Source organism: Sardina pilchardus, chromosome 14, assembly GCF_963854185.1.
Source record: "Sardina pilchardus chromosome 14, fSarPil1.1, whole genome shotgun sequence".
Lineage (NCBI taxonomy): Eukaryota > Metazoa > Chordata > Actinopteri > Clupeiformes > Clupeidae > Sardina > Sardina pilchardus.
In genome coordinates this window covers 12781196-12798213 of record NC_085007.1, presented here as the reverse complement: position 1 = coordinate 12798213, position 17018 = coordinate 12781196, and the positions used below count along the sequence as shown (strand labels likewise).

The 17018-nt window shown below is 41.0% G+C and overlaps 1 protein-coding gene across 1 annotated transcript; it reads right to left on the bottom strand.

The window, feature by feature from the left end:
* Positions 1 to 4298: 4298 nt before the first annotated feature.
* Positions 4299 to 16084, bottom strand: LOC134100541 (myosin heavy chain, fast skeletal muscle-like). Its single transcript, XM_062553781.1, has 38 exons — positions 15881 to 16084; positions 15591 to 15734; positions 15349 to 15505; positions 14206 to 14233; positions 13939 to 14065; positions 13761 to 13853; positions 13373 to 13436; positions 13184 to 13282; positions 13001 to 13104; positions 12777 to 12915; positions 12221 to 12339; positions 11915 to 12064; positions 11642 to 11812; positions 11252 to 11552; positions 11071 to 11141; positions 10902 to 10989; positions 10700 to 10817; positions 10496 to 10619; positions 10223 to 10359; positions 9667 to 9922; positions 9316 to 9558; positions 9053 to 9229; positions 8805 to 8950; positions 8612 to 8702; positions 8114 to 8503; positions 7737 to 7982; positions 7447 to 7643; positions 6831 to 7014; positions 6523 to 6688; positions 6246 to 6370; positions 5852 to 6160; positions 5528 to 5731; positions 5310 to 5435; positions 5054 to 5224; positions 4857 to 4961; positions 4680 to 4775; positions 4436 to 4567; positions 4299 to 4319 (listed from the first exon to the last, which is right to left on the bottom strand). Exons 1-38 carry the CDS (start codon positions 16082 to 16084, stop codon positions 4299 to 4301), a joined length of 5823 nt encoding a protein of 1940 aa, XP_062409765.1.
* Positions 16085 to 17018: the final 934 nt, after the last annotated feature.

Here is a 17018-nt window from a genome sequence, read left to right as displayed (position 1 = left end):
TGTGACTAAGCGATTATACCTGCTCATATAGATGTCAAAAGTTAATGGGACATCAACTTTGTTTTGAGAAAACAATGCTGTTCACGATTTAACGAGAGAGTACTACACTACCCGACACCCTAACGTGTAAAACTGGAAGCAGAGCCTTTGATTGGTAAAGATCGCCGTTGCCATGGCAATCCCAAACAAACTGTACTCAACTTTTCCCGCGCCTATCGTCCAGCTATGTCTCGCTGGAACTTCAAAACTTAAAATGGCTGCAGGGCTGTCAGGACCGATGTGTGGTCTTCCGAAAAAGAACGGTTTTCTCATCTTGAAGGTTGAATTTACTCAATGGAAACGGTAGGAAGTAATAATCTTCTTTTCTCAGATTAATATGGAACCATGTTAAACTATCGTTAGGCTGCAAATGTTGCAAAGCATCATGGGATTTGAGTTCTCTAACTCGGAATTTAAGATATGTACACAGCTTGTACCTTTCGCTTTTTTTACATTTTCTGTTCATTTTTTCACTCGAAATTATAAGTTATATGCTTATGAGTCACATAGTAGCTGGTTAGCCTAAGGCATGGTCTAAAACTCTTTATATCTGGATTTTTCCAGAAGTCAATGGGAGAAATGAATGAGAAATGTACTTCCGGGCAAGCACCTCTCTCGGAGGAGGGGCGGGACTGTGGAGCTCTATACAGTAGGAACCCCCCCTAGACCTGTTGGTTTCATCAGCCATGTCACCTAGCCTTAGAGTAATAGCCTCAGAATTACTATAGGCTAATTAGCCACGGTCTAGCTTACCATGCCAGTGACGTAGCTGGTTGTTAAAATCCAACATGGCTGCGCCCATGTAACAACAACACCACTTTCAACGTATCATTTGAGCCCTTTTAACTAGGGCTGTCAATCGATTAAAAAATGTAATCTAATTAATTACATACTCTGTGATTAATTAATCTAAATTAATCGCATACAATGTAATCGCAAAATCGCAATGTCAACACTATTTCTTTGCAGTAATGTGGTACTTAAGAGTTGACCAACTCCGGTGATATGCAAATTCTGTGCTGCAGACATTGCAGAGGACTTTGTTTTAATCAACACTTTCTTTTTAACACCGACAGGCCGTTTTTTTTAAAGCAAATGTTCCAATCAATGATCTAGGCAGCACATTCCTGTCTCCCCATTTTACGGTCTAATGGTTACTGACTAGAATGGCTCCGGGTCAAAGGTCATCAATTATTCTGCGTTCATTTTTTTAATCAGTTATTTTATCTCAAATTAATTAATCTAAATTAATCAGTTATTTTGACAGCCTTACTTTTAACAAATCCAGCCATTTTAATCATTGTACCAATGAGAAGAAATACAATACATCTGTTATATCACATTTACTTAAAATTTCAGTTCAGTGCATCTTTAACCCCAATAAGACTGTGGAGATGACAGTGGACTTTAGGAAAAGTCCCCCACCACTCCCCCTAGGGATCAACCTAGGCACACAGGACCTAAAGCAGGAGATACACCAACCTGACGGTTGGACGTCTGGAGGAGTTGTATGGGGTTGGGAAGAACTTGGTCCGGTGTGTCCCAGTTTGCGGAGGTGGTCGGGAGACTTTTTTCCCGTCGGGATCTGGTCGGGAGACTTTGAGCTTGCTCAGTCGGGGCTAGTTTCGCCGTCGGGGTTTTGGGCGTTGGGGTACTCTGATTGGTTGTGCTAATTGCGTGTGTTTCGTGTAGGTTGCAAAATGAAAGGCTTGCTTTGTTTGCTAGTCTAGCACTTGCTAGTTTTGCTACTAATTATGACCGCCGCTAGCATAGCTAGGATTAGTTAGGATTCTTAAGGACTTCAGAAGGCTCCAAAGAAGGAATCGCTAAGAAGGAGTGCTAAGATACGGGTGTTTCCCAAACGCGTTCTTAACTGCCTTCTTAGGAGAATCTTAAAGGAATAGTTTGGAATTTTGGACATAGGACCTCATTTCCAACTTTACCGAGGTGATTTTTATCGCGTTTAGCCCCTTCCTTCAGTTGCAGCGTCCCCCTTTGCTAACGCTGGTTTTGAGCTAACACATTTCTACGGTAACATCAGTCTGACATCAACAACAGTCTTACTCACTCCACCGCACACCCGAGACAAGTCAATTAAATCGTCGGACTATCGATATACATGTCCGTGTTGATAGAATAATTTTAGAAATAAAACTAACCTTGCAACTCAATGATTTATTACATTTTGAGGGACTAGTTTCTCAATATCAATCCGCCACTGCCATACAGGGAACAAAGTAGGCTATTGCAATGCGATGCAAGGTTCGCTTTATTTCTAACATGGTTCTATCAACACGAGGCATGTGCATCGATAGTCTAACGTTAAAATGTATTTGTTTCGGGTGTTCTGTGTTTTCAGTGGCAGGCTGGATGTTACCGTTGACTTGCGTTATCTTGGATTAGCACGAGATGAACGCTGCAACTCATAGGAAGGGCAGAAATTCACTGAAAATGGTCTTCACCGACCTATATCACCCAGACTGAGTTGGAAATTAGGTCCTATGTCCAAAATTCCGAACTATTGCTTTAAGATCAAGCCAAAGAAGCTTCTGAGGAAGCTCTTAACGAGAGCTGTTCACCACGGTGGTGCTGAAACGGAATCAATCGATGCCCGGCAAATCGATCACCCACTCCTTTATAAGCGCACAAGTCACACACAGCGCCCCGTGTTCCCCCTACAGGTGCAATTAGGCCACGCATGTATCGTGTGTGTGTGCGTGCGTGCGTGCGTGCGTGCGTGTGTGTGTGTGTGTGTGTGTGCAGGCCCGGGTGGCTAATCGGATTCGGGAGTTTCGGGAGGATTACCGGTGGGCCGTTAACGTTTTGGGCCGGTGTGAATATCGTGAGCTTAAATATATTGTTTCTGAAGATAATTTGCTGCGCCCTGCCTTGCGGCACTTCTGCAGCCTGGGCTATGCGGTCGCGGCTCCTTACGTCTGCCAAAAAACTCAAACTAACTGATAAAACAGGGTGATAGTCAATATAGCCTAGGTCTATTTTTTATTAGCTCAGGCCAATGATATATTAACTCATGCAAGACGCATCCCATCTCTCTTATAGATAGTGTGGTAGTAGGCATGTGATGTAGGCTAGTCTACTTTTTATCCGAGAAGATGTAACCCTCCAGCCCATGTGGCCTGCGAGTGGGGTGCACATATGCATTAATGTAAACCGGACTTTTACATCGCGGACTTTGGCAACGCTTATACTAGGCTACTGTAGCAGGTGAAGCCTCATTGGATTAGGATCTTAGTTCAATTACATCTGTTTCCTTGATATCCGTGGAATGCCACAGGGTTGTTGATGTTTTTTGTATGTGAAGTATTATAAACTCATATGCAGATGTGTTGAAAACTTAGACGTGTAATTCAATATTATTTTTGTAAGTCTATGTTTCTTGCGCCAGTGGTCCACAGCCAAGAGTGCATTGCAACATTGAAAATTGTTTTATTGTTTAAAAAAGTGGAGGATACGTTTCCCTGATGCAGCTTGGTCACTAAAGCCAAATCTAGGTGCCCCTAGCGGCAGGCTATGATCACTGAGCATTTGATCGCTAAGAAGGCTGTTAAGAAAGGGTCAGCTCGATCGTACGTTTCCTTCTTAGTGAAAGATCTTCTTAAGCTAAGAGCGACTCTGGGAAACACGTTTTTCTTTCACAGCGTTCTTAAAAGCGCTCCAAAGAAGATCTTGGCGTTAAGAGCTTCTTAACGTGTTTGGGAAACGCGGCCCTTGTTTGTTCACACAAACCTGGCCAATAAAGCTGATTCTGAAAATGTTGATTCTATTAAGAGCACTTAACTTGGATAGAAAGATGGGCAGTTCAACTGTGCCAGCTTACTTCAGATGTAGGGTTGAGAGCTGGGGTTGACAGTATGTTTACCTTTACAGCATAGATCCTTAGATTTGAAACATTTTGTTATACAATATATTGCCAAAAGTTTTGGGTCACCAGCCTTGACCCCCATATGGACTTCAGTCACATCCATACAGATATATAGACACAGTATATACTGTATATATTATTATATTTATATATATATATACTATATATATATATTATTATTATTATTAATATAATATTTCGATATATAAACTCTGGACTGAAATTCATGAATGACCTTCAAAACTAGAGGAGCCAATAAAAAAGACAAAACAAAATATTCAGAAATGCAAATACTTTATTAGATAGTCATTGTTAAAGAATAGTCACATCAGTCAGAATTATTCTTCCAGATGAAAATGACATGGAATCAGAGGGTTTACTCAGCAGCCTCTTTGCCCTTTAAAAACAATAATAACAAAAAAGTTCACTAGACAACAAATAAAGATCAATGATTTTCAGATGTTCAACGTTCATTTGAGAAATATTGATAAATAATGGGAAAAATGATCATACCTTGCCACCATCACGGCTCTTGGCCCTCAGCTTGTTGACCTGAGACTCAGCAATGTCAGCACGCTCCTCAGCCTCCTCCAGCTCATGCTGAACCTTCCTGAACTTGGACAAGTGGGAGTTGGCTTGCTCCTCCTGTTAGATATTAAATTGTAGTGCAATTAATGCAGAGCAACATAGCAGCCAATTCATCATGTACCATGAGAAGCAAACATTGATGTGTTTAGCCAAAACAGAAATGACTCACAGCTTCCTCAGACTGTCTCTTGTAGGCCTTGACCTTCAGCTGCAGCTTATCAACCAGATCCTGGAGTCTGTTGATGTTCTTCTTGTCCTCCTCAGTCTAAAGAGAAAAAATGTGTCAAGAAAGAGAATTCTCTTTGATTTGATAAGCATTTGTACATGAAGCAGACATGTTTCTTGCCTGGTAGGTGAGCTCCTTCACCCTCCTCTCGTATTTGCGGACTCCCTTGACTGCATCAACACCACGTCTCTGTTCAGCCTCAACCTCACCCTCCAGCTCACGAACCTTAATGTGGAAAATTGTTTCAGTTTCAGCCACTGCCTCTTATGTAGCTATGAGGTAAACACATGCTTTCAGTGTCACATTTGGCTGCCTACCCTGGACTCCAGTTTCTGGAGCTGTTTCTTGCCACCCTTCATGGCCAGATTTTCAGCTTCATCCAGGCGATGCTGCAGATCCTTCACAGTGACCTCCAGGTTCTTCTTCATCCTCTCCAGATGGGAGCTTGTGTCCTGCTCCTTCTTCAACTCTTCTGCCATCATGGCAGCCTAGATGATAAAATAGTGTATTTTAAATAGATGTACAAGTACTTCTGAATATAATGCTCTGATTCTGAAAAAAAAGCAAACGTACATCAGTGATGGCTTTCTTGGCCTTGTCCTCAGCATTTCTAGCCTCCTGGACAATGTCATCAACCTCACTCTGGACCTGGACCAGGTCAGCCTCAAGCTTCTTCTTGGTGTTAATCAGACTTGTGTTCTAATTTGGAAAAACAGACAACCTATGGTATAATTTCAATGCTGGAACAGTCTGTTAAAACATCAGTTAAAACAACTTCTGTTGTTCTTTACCTGGGAGTGCAAGAGGCCAACACGCTCACTGGCATCAACCAGCTCTTGCTCAGCCACTTTGCGGCCTCTCTCTGTCTGCTCCAGGGCAGCTCTGAGCTCCTCAATCTCAGCCACCATCAGGGTGTTCCGGCGCTCCACCATGGCAGCCTGTTCCTGCATGTCTTCCTGTCCTCTGACAGCATCATCAAGGTGCAGTTGGGCATCCTGGAGGTTATTAAAAATATGTACACTACCTCAATATATGAGCCATTGTTACCATAATGTTTGGTGGCCAAGTAACACAAGCATGTAAAGCAATTAGAAGGTTCTGTTGTTATGGCTGACCTTGAGCTGACCCTGAACGGTCCTCAGATGTTTCTGGGACTCAGCAGCCTGGCGGTTAGCATGGCTCAGCTGAACCTCCATCTCATTGAGGTCTCCCTCCATCTTCTTCTTGATTCTCAGGGCATCATTCCTGCTCCTGACTTCAGCATCCAGAGTGCTCTGCATGGAGTCAGTCACCCTCTGGCTGTTCCTCTTGATCTGTTCCATCTCCTCATCCTTCTCTGCAAGCTTCCTGTCAACCTCACCCTTTACTTGGTTCAGCTCAAGCTGCACTCGAAGAATCTTGGACTCCTCATGCTCAAGAGTTCCCTGAATAAGAAAATAAAGGATTTGAAATTAATATATATATTTTTCCTTTCTGAAAAGTCCTAATAATGTCAGCCTGAATGTCTACCTCAGCCTCTTCGAGAGCAGTCTGGATCTCAGACTTTTCAGTCTCAACAGTCTTCTTGGCCTTCTCCAGCTCATGAATGCTCTTTCCAGTCTCACCCAGCTGCTCAGTCAGGTCAGAGATCTCCTCTGTAGAAATACATTTAGAACATTTAATTTAACACAAAGTCAGTCCCTCTTCATATGCTATTACTTTTTCTTTAAATGGCAGTACATAATACAGTATTAGTTTTTCTTGATATGGTTTTATTGTGAAGTATTTCATGGTCATCTTGACTTACGTTGGAGGTTTTTGTTTTCCCTCTTCAGAGTTTCCAACTGGTCAAGAGCCTCCTCATAAGAATTCTTCATCTTGAACAGCTCAGTGCTGAGAGAACGAGCCTCTTTCTGGGCACCCTCCAGCTCAGCCTGACCCTCCTCGTACTTCTGCTTCCACTCTGCCAGGACCTTTGAGAAGTAGTTTGTATCTTTGGTCATTTACATCAATGCACAGCTACCAAAATCTCATGTACATATGTAGAAATATTTCTCTTTGTTTTTGTTTTGTTTTACCTAAATGTCCATGTCTCTTATATTTTGGAGGTATTACCTTGTCAAAGTTCCTTTGCTTCTTGTCAAGATTGGCAGCCAGAGCATTGGCTCTTTCCACATCAATCATAAGGTCCTCAACCTCACCCTGGAGTCTCTGCTTGGTCTTGTCCAGAGAGGCACACTTGGAGTTGATAGCTTCAATTTGCTCCTCAGCCTCCTGCAGACGCTGGGCAAGCTTTTTCCTGAGATAACAATGTATTTATGTGAGATTACTTCATAGTTGCCTTGGTTTTAATACACAATATAGTAATCCACCACCCCATTCGGTAACACTTTATATTAAGACACATATATTCACCATTAATTAGCTGCTTACTAACATTAGTAGCATTCTAGCCATTTGTTAGTCATTATAAGTCAATAATGAATACCTTATTCTGCAAGACCTTATCCTACCCTTACTAGACCCTTATTTAATAATTTACCCTATGTAAGCGCCTAATTACCCCTTATTCATAGTTAGTTAATACGTTGTTGCATATGAATTATGGCTTAAATATGCATGGCTCAGTATGGGGATTGTAAGGTGGTAGTACCACAAGAACAGTTATTCACCCCACAATATAAAGTGTTACCCAGCATTCTATTTGATACTTTGCATGTTTGATACATACTTAGACTCCTCAAGCTCTTCAGTGCGCTGGATGGCATCAGTTTCATACTTGGTCCTCCACTGAGCTACCTCGTTGTTGGCCTTGGACATGCCACGCTGAAGTTCAGCCTTTGCCTCCTGCTCCTCCTCAAACTGCTCCCTCAGGAGATCGCAGTCATGGCGTGCAGACTGAACAGCATGGGCCAGGGCATTCTTGGCCTGTTTGTTAACAAATAAACGAGTTAATGAAGCATTGCCCATGAGGTGATCTATGTTATCCAATTTCTTAATTTCATGCAAAGGTATCAGTACCTTGACTTCCTCCTCATTCAGTCTCTTCAGCTCCTCAATTTGCTGAGTAAAGGCCTGCTTGCTTCTGGTCAGTTGAGACACAAGAGCATCCTTCTCCTCTACCTGGCGGCCAAGCTCACCATTTTCAGTCTGAAGCCTTGCTCTCTGAGCACCGAGGTCATTGACCTGACGGGCACCCTCATCACTCTTGGCCTTGGTTTCACCAAGTTGGTCCTCAAGGGTGCGGCACATCTTTTCCAAGTTGCCCTGTTAGTGAACAATACAAATAATCATTATCAAGATGAAACCAAATTGTAGCCCTTGATTCCGGAGAGTTGATTAATGGATTTAGAGTTCAGGTATTCATTATGCTAACCTTTGCTACTTATGTTGTTTACCTTAGCCTTAGCAACAGCCTCCATATTACTGGCGAGATCATCAATCTCCATCTTGAATTCACTCTTCTCCTTCTCAAGCTTCTGCTTGACACGCTGGAGGTTGTCAATCTGCTCTCCCAGCTCAGCCACGCTGTCAGCCTGCTTCTTGCGGAGAGCTGCAGCAGTGGCTTCATGCTGCAGGGTGGACTCCTCAAGGTCACGACGCAGCTTCTGGAACTCAGCCTCACGCTTCTTGTTCATCTCAATTTGAGCAGCAGTGGCACCACCAGCCTCCTCTAGCCTCTCACTGATCTCCTCAAGTTCCCTGGAGATATCAGATCTTTGCTTCTCAACCTTGGCACGAGCTGCACGCTCAGCCTCAATCTCTTCCTCCAGTTCCTCAATGCGGGCCTGTTGGTATTTTTAAAAAGATAAGTGAGATTAAGATTGAGATTTAAATGTGATTGAGTAAAAGATTACTCAAAGCAGTATAAAATCATATGTTTATGTAAAACAAACCTGAAGCTCCTTAATCTTCTTCTGAAGCTGAGCACCCAATGATTGTTCATCTTCAATCTTGCTAAGAAGTTGGCTTGTTTCAAAGTCCTTCCTGTAAAGTGAATTAATTGTCAATGACTAATTACAGGAAAAGGGTTTAGTGGCATTATGAGTATACATTTACATAGTGTTGCTACTGGGAATTTCCCATTACTTCTTCAGCTTCTCCTCAGACTGCTGCTTGTCATTCTCCAGATCCATGATATTCTCCTGGGCCAGCTTCAGGTCTCCCTCAAGCTTTCTCTTGGCTCTCTCAAGATCCATGCGGAGCTTCTTTTCTTGCTCCAGGGAACCTTCAAGCTGCAGATTGAGGAACATTAAGCATTTGAAGCATGACATATTGCAATTAAGAGGCACAAAGATATCCATATATTTCCTTTAACTCTCAGGTTGTTAACTCACATCATCCACTTGTTGTTCAAGCTTAGTCTTGGACTTGGTCAGAGTGTTGACTTTGTCTTCCTCTGCTTGAAGATCATCAAGAGTCTGCTGATGGGCCTCTTGGAGGGCTTTCTTCTCCTTTGACAGCTTACCAATGGACTCATCCTGAGCAGCCATCTCCTCTGTCAGGTTCTTGACCTGCACATAGAAAATCATATATCAGTATCTATTGAACAAAACTTCTTGCCACATATAGTATTCTCTGTTTTTTAAAGAATGTAAACCTTGTTTTCAGTGGCATGTTTCTCCTTCTCCACTTTGGCCAAGGTCAGCTCCAGATCATCAATGTCCTTCTTGAGCTCAGAGCACTCATCCTCCAGTTTCCTCTTCTTGGCAGTCAATTCAGCATTGATTTCCTCTTCATCCTCCAGTCTCTCGGTTGTCTCTTTAAGTTTGGCCTCGAGCTGGATCTTACTTTTGATGAGACCCTCACACCTCTCCTCAGCATCGTTGAGACCCTCAGATCCCTATTGTAAATGTGACATAGAAGCATGGCATAATATACAATCAAACACAATGCTGAGACTGGGTAGTGGTATGATTGTGAATAGTGACATGGTACAGTATACACTTACAGATGCCACTTGCAGCGCCAGGTCATTCCTCTCTTGCACCAGAGACACCATCTTCTCCTCCAGCTCCTTCTTCCTGGCTGTTGTCTTTTCATGGTCCACCTTGAGTTTCTCAAAGTTCTCTTTCAGGCTGACCAGCTCCTTTTCAGTTTCAGCACTCTTCAGTAGAGGCTTGATCTTGTAGTAAACCTTCATCCATGGCCAAGTCTTGACATTCATGAATGAACGGACATTGTACTGGATGGTGTAGATTGCCTCTCTGTAAAAAGTAAATGGTTTGAAAAAACTTGGGTCAGTTGATTGTCAAATAACGACAGTGACCAGTCCCATCTTTGATACAATTATGTTTGTATTAAAGACGGACTGGGAATGATAAGTCATTTAGTTAAAGTTTTAAAAAAATTAAGAAATTTTGCTTTATGTTATTTCCACTAACAATTTATACGAGACTCATTATTCTTTCAACCAAAACTATTATGGTTAATTAAAAAAACTGAGATGCTATATATCATGACAGATGATTATTGAACATGATAACACCAAATACATCATACATTACCTCCTTGCTGTCATCTTCACAAACTCCCTCCTCATTAGATATGCACGGCAGAGAGCCTGAGTCATTGTGACCAGGGAAGCCAGTTTCTCATCTCGCAACTCCTCAAGGGTACCCAGCAGACCAGCCTTGAAGAACACCTGAAAGAGAAGATGAAATGAAAACATTTGATTGGAAACGTAGATAAATATAGTGCTTGTTGTTATCCCCAATTAAAAAAAAAACAGTTTGCAAAGTACCTTAGTCTGATCATAGATAATTCTAAAATCATCTTACCTTAGTGTGTCCAAACTTGTACTGGGTGTGATCAACATCGATGGATCCCAAGAGCTTCTCAGCAGCCTTCTTGTTGTCTATGAACTGACCGTCAGGGATAACACTGGCATTCAGCACTTTGTATCTATTTTAAAGGAAAGAGGGCATTATTTTCCCTTCCAAATACAAATATGTTTGTTATAACAAATTGATACCTATATTCACCTCTGCTTGAAGTCAGCATAAATGATCCTGCTTGGGAAACCCTTTCTGCAGATTCTGATACCCTCAAGAACACCATTGCACCTGAGCTGGTGGATGACCAGGAAGTTCTGCATAAGACCTGTTAAAATAGAGAGGTGTGTATTTTCAAGGAAAATATCAGGTTTAGAAGAATATATTGTATAATTTCAGCCAAGCTCTCTACCTGGTTTCTTAATTTCATTTGGAATCAGACAACGCACAAAGTGGGGATGGGTGCTCCTCAAGTTGGTCATCAGTTTGCCCAAGTTCTCCTGTAGAGATAAGAATGAGGTGCAATCATACACTCAACTCTCCTTAGGATGTTTCATGTGTGTTATTGATGTAATGCATACCCTGAACTGTGATGACACGGTCTGCATGGAGCCACCCTTCTTCTTACCACCCTTCTTAGCGCCACCAGTCTCTGTTGACATACAGACAAGTGAAAAATTCCACAGTTGAGTTAAATGCACAGAAAGTTTATAGACTGGATATTCCTATATTAGCTTTTATACTTTATATAGCTTTTGTTACCCTCAACGACAGGTGGGTACAAGACAGGCAGGAGTTTCACTCCCGACTTCTGGTACAGCTGAATAACAGAATCGTTCAGTGGATCCTTGTTCTTGTCCAGCCATCCAGTGACATTGTAGTCCACAGTGCCGGCATAGTGCACCAGAGAGAAGTGGGCCTCAGCACAGCCTTTTTTGGGCTTGGGCTTCTCAAAGGCCCTATTCTTGCCAAGATGCTGGTCATACAGCTTGTTCTTGAAAGTGGTGTCAGAGGCCTTGGGGAACATGCACTCCTCTTCAAGGATGGCGAAAATTCCCATAGGCTGTTGGGAAAATGAGCTTAGTTGTAATGGTGGGTATTATAAAACAATAGAAATGTAGCACTTGGCTTTTTTGACTAATTGAAATTGACCTTCTCAATGAGCTCAATGCAAGCAGCTAAGTCCATGCCGAAGTCAATGAACTCCCATTGAATGCCCTCTTTCTTGTACTCCTCTTGCTCCAGAACGAACATGTGGTGGTTGAAGAACTGTTGCAGTTTCTCATTGGTGAAGTTGATGCACAGCTGCTCCATGCTGTTGTACTATGTAGGAGAAATGTCATACATAATTGGAGAATATTACAACATGAGTCACTAGAAACAAATAGTTGGTGAACAACTATTGAATTGGTGAATAACACTCACATCGAAAATCTCAAAGCCAGCAATATCCAGCACACCGATAAAGAACTGGCTTGGCTGTTTAGTGTCCAACATCTGGTTGATACGGATGACCATCCACAAGAACATCCTCTCATAGATGGACTTGGACAAGGCCGAAACTGAGTTATTGACCTGAAACAGAATATTCAAACAACGGTCATGCTATATTCAAACCTAAAACTAAAATGCTTATATGATAAAAACAGGTAATTTCACTATCAGCAATTCTGTCCAAACTCTGCCAAGTGGTTTGTGATCTTGTGAAGCTCTTAGTGACTAGAATAATACCTGTGGCACAGTCTGACCCTTGGTGACAAACTCATTTCCAACTTTCACTCTTGGGTAGCACAAAGCTTTCAGCATGTCAGCGGAGTTCAGGCCCAGAAGGTAAGCGACTTTGTCAGCATCTAAAAAAAGTGCCAAAGTGTAGCATTTTGACATTTGTAGCAACCAATTTCATACTCCACACTCCAAACAAATTCGGGACAACTTATGAAACAAGTTTGTTCACCTAAATCTCCTCTCCCTCAGAACATTTGTCTTAGATAGACAAGTCTCACAAAAATAAAGGTATCAGAGTGACCATTGTTTTGTAAATGTTTGTCTTTAAATGAAGATAGATAGTTTCTTAATCCAGAAGGAAATTTAGAATATGAATATACATGAATATCCATGTTGATATAATCACATGGCGGTATTTCATTTTTGGGCATGGTGTACAGTAGCAGTGACAATGGTTCTGCTTGAGAATCAGTCAAAAATGAATGAGTGAATGGATAAATAAATAAGAGTAGAGTACCCTTTAGTTATTACTAGAAGTGACTGGTCCATTAGTGTAACTTACCCTCAGTGCCATCAGGCTCAGCCTGCTCCTCACGCTGCTTTTGCCTGAATTTCATGTTGCCATGATGTAGCACAGCACCAGTCAGCTTGTAAATGGTCACTTTCTCCTCTCCGCTGAAACCCAGGATGTCAATGGCATCCTGAAATGATAAATTGTTTGATTATTTTGGAGCTTTTTCAAGAAATCAAAGGGGGGGAAATACTTACAGTATGTGGAAGACTTACATCTGTGGCATCCAGTTCCACTTTGTCATCAATGCTGGCCACAGTAATCTGACCCTGACTGCACATTGGGAAGTCATAGGGGTTGGTTGTGATGAGGGACATTTCTGTAGGGGTCAAATTATATTATGAATTCAGAATGACATGTATTGATTTTTGAATGTTTGTTGAAAATATTAACCTTACCTATGAGCTCAGGCTTGTGGTTAGTCATCATCTGGTAGAAGATGTGGTAGCCTCTCTCATCAGGAAGCTGGAATGTCACTCTAGACTTCTCCAGTAGATCTTGTTAAGCAGGAAAGGATGCATTTTCATTTGATACTTGGCAATAATTAAATATTTCTTTAAACAGATGAATTATTTCATTATACTTACAAGTCTCGATATCAGCCCTAGCCAGTTTCCCAGATGAGCCAAAGTGAATTCTGATGAATTTACCCTGTTTGAGATTACATTTTGAAATGACATGTATTTATTTAGCTGAAGCTGTTAACCAATGCAGGTTACAAGTTACAAATGAGGAAAATATTCAAGTATTAAAAAAATATTAAAATATTCAGTAATAGACCTAAGAGTAAAAATGAATACTGACTTTACTGATACAAAAAGTAAAATATGATAGTGTAGAGTAGAAAGTAGAAAGCCAGAGAATGGTTTAAAAAAATACTAATAGATATAAGATAACGTTTTAGTGTGTTTTGTTAAAAGAAAAGCTCTAAGATGTTCATTCTGTCTAAAAACAACAAAAAGAGACTAAACTTACGAAACGTGAAGAATTGTCATTCCTCACAGTCTTAGCGTTACCATAAGACTCCAACAGTGGGTTGGCAGCAATAATCTGGTCTTCAAGAGAGCCCTGCAAGTCCATAGATATATTGTTATTGAAGTTCATGTCTGGTGCTATATGATAATTAGCCTATAAATATGCAAGGGGCCCCTGCCTTTATTTTTCCCTGAGCTGCTGGAGCATCTGGTGCTGCTCCCTTCTTCCCACTAGACACTGCAATTGTTGCAAAGTACTGGATGACACGCTTGGTGTTTACAGTCTTGCCAGCACCAGATTCTCCGCTGTATTGAACAGAAGATATGGCAATTTTCTCACAATTACAATTACAAAGTGTACCAGAAGAGTATACTGTATACGCTATGCAAAGTTTAGCCCTTTATTAAAACCTGTAAAAAGTTATAAGGGATACTTTGACACTTACGTGATCAGGACAGACTGATTCTCCCTGTCTGTGGGGCAAAATAGAGATTTACATGAATGGTTTACATAAATTAGTCAAATATATCATATATTAATATCTATCTATCTATCTATTAATCTATTATCTATCTATCTATTAATCTATCTATTAATCTATTAATTAATTAATCTATTAATGCAAGGAACGTCTGTCTGTGTGTCACTCTGTGTGTGGCACGCATAACTCTCGAACCACTCATCCGACTGACCTAAAATTTGACACGTGTCTTGCTAATGACATGCGTGAGTGCAGTGCAAAGTTTGGCCGTTTTTGGACAAAAAATAACAAAGATATCGCTAAATTAAGCAAAAAACAACTCTACTGCAATCCCACAATTCTACCGCTCTCCACACTTTAGCCACGCCCCTTCTCACTCACTCCAGCATAGAAACAAAAAAGCACATTTCGCTGACAAACTCACGTGTTGCCATTCATGGAAATTACGATGTCTCACGTAAGCAACGGACCGTTTCAAGATTGTTAATGTTGGATAAACATGCTGAGTCCGACACACATGCACCCATGTTGGTAAGCAGGCTGTTAAAGTCAACGTTGCATCTACTCATCAACAACCGCGGTTCTGTTGCCTGATCAGGTTGCTGATCTTGCAATGCCGACACACACGTTGGTAGCATTCTGTTAAAATTAGCATTTAAAACAGCCGTTCTTGACTCTATCTGGACATCGACTATGGCTTCATAGCATTCATTCAAACATCATTTCCGAGTTCATAGCGCTGGAATTGCCATGGTCAGCTTTTAGGCCACGGTTAGCTTTAGGCTATAATTTCCCAACAACAGCAAAAACGCACGGGTAGCGTACGTAATGTGTCTAATATTGCCATTAGCTGCAACTCAGACGCCTTTCCCAGAGACGGTTTATGTAACTAATCTTTGCTTTTCCCCTTCACTTTTTTTACTTTGCAAAGACAGTAAAAAGCTCTACTAACTGCATGGGCTTGATTCTACATCATCACAATCTAACATGATCTACCTGCATCAACGTCATTTGGCAACAAGTTTCTTGGAAAACAATGTTTGTACGGTCACTGCACTAGTAATTAATGATTATTAATCAGTGTTGGCTTTAAAACTGAAAGCATACCTTGAAGCATGTTCTGATATGCGTTGTCAGAGACAGAGAAGATGTGGGGTGGGGCCTCCATACGCTTCTTGCCTCGGTAGGCATTCACCACTTCTTGATCGTATACTGGGAGCCACTTGTAGGGGTTCACAGTGACACAGAAAAGTCCAGAATAGGTCTAGAATGAAGAAATAAAGAAGATTGGTTTTCCATTGCTTTTCATTTTTCTTTTCTTTTAATTTGTTCAAAAGCGTAATGCTTACATAGATCATCCATGCTGCATAACGCTCTTTGAGGTTATACAGGACAGAGGCTTCATTGAGGTGGGTCATCATGGCCATGTCCTCAATTTTGTCATATTTGGGAGGATTCAAGGGAAAGACTTCATCTTCCTTCACTGTCCTTTCCTAAAAACAATGTAGAAAACAGCTTTAATAAAGAGATACATTCAAGAATTTGATCATCAGATTTAATTTTAGAATTAAGAATTGTATCATCAGATTTTAATTTTAGAATTTTAGAATTATGAATTTTAACAGTCTTGCTAAAGTACCTCCTTGGTTTCAAGTATTTCAACAACGGCTTTGCCGCCTTCCTTCTTTTTAATTGTGCCCTTGACGTACAAGTCCTCTTTGTCACACACATAGCAAGCACTCTTTGCATCAAAGGGCCTGGTTTGGGCCTCAATTCTCTCCTTCTCAGGCTTACGAAGGTATATGGCAGCGGCGCCAAAGCAGGCCATTTCACCGTCCCCCATGATTGCTGGTTACTGCATTAATCATAAACATGAAGAGCAGACAGTCTCAACATCCAAAATTATGTATATAATTAGATGTACAGACACAGCGCTGCAAATAAAGCAGTTGACAATCATTAAGTGACAGAACATGGAAAGCCACACTTGTTTGCCAGACCTCATATGGAGCTTATCAATGTACATTGGCTACTCAAACTGTACAATTCATTCAAACGTCAAGTTCAACAGAGTCTTTAGACATATAAATAATAATGAAACCAATTTTTTTACAGCATAATTGCCCTGAAATCTGATCCTATCCCCATATACTAATATACACCTTGAGTATCCACACATATCCAAAGCACACCATGAACTACTGAAGTGATTTATGGACCTTTGATGATGTTTACTTTGCCCAGTTTTCCATTTCCCACTTGAAGCTGCTTTATTCAGTAAAATGTCAATAACCCGGAACATGTCTATGAATCATGGAGTGTGGGAGTGTTTAAACGTAAGCTTCTGTTCTCAAGACCTTTAGTGCTATTAGAGTCATAACTAGGCACATTAGTTAATTGACTATTTAGGCATATTGGACACAATCTGTAGCATAGATTTCCAATTCTATACAAATTATGCCTTGAATGGAGCTACATGGAGCTACATTCATGTCAATGAATTATAGTGGAGCCTGGGAATGTTTAAACGTGCTTCCGTTCTGAAGATCTTTAGATCCATTAGAGTAACTAGGCACATTAGGTAATTGACTATTTAAGCATTATCGCACTAATTCTATACAAATGATTCCTTGAATGGAGCTACACCGGTGCCATAGTTCATCATTAATAAATGTCTCCCAAAACATTTTAGGCAAGTTGGAAATAACTTGTTTCAGTCGTTTAGCTGTTCAGATAAATCAGATGTAGTGCTTTACCTTTTCTTCCAAAGACCAGAT

Coding starts and splice junctions, on each gene's coding strand:
- LOC134100541 (XM_062553781.1), bottom strand. CDS start 16,084: ATGGGGGACGGTGAAATGGCCTGCTTTGGCGCCGCTGCCATATACCTT. Junction 12,916..13,000: donor TGGAACTGGATGCCACAGAT/GTAAGTCTTCCA, acceptor TTATCATTTCAG/GATGCCATTGACATCCTGGG. Junction 6,161..6,245: donor CTGCTCTCGAAGAGGCTGAG/GTAGACATTCAG, acceptor TTTCTTATTCAG/GGAACTCTTGAGCATGAGGA.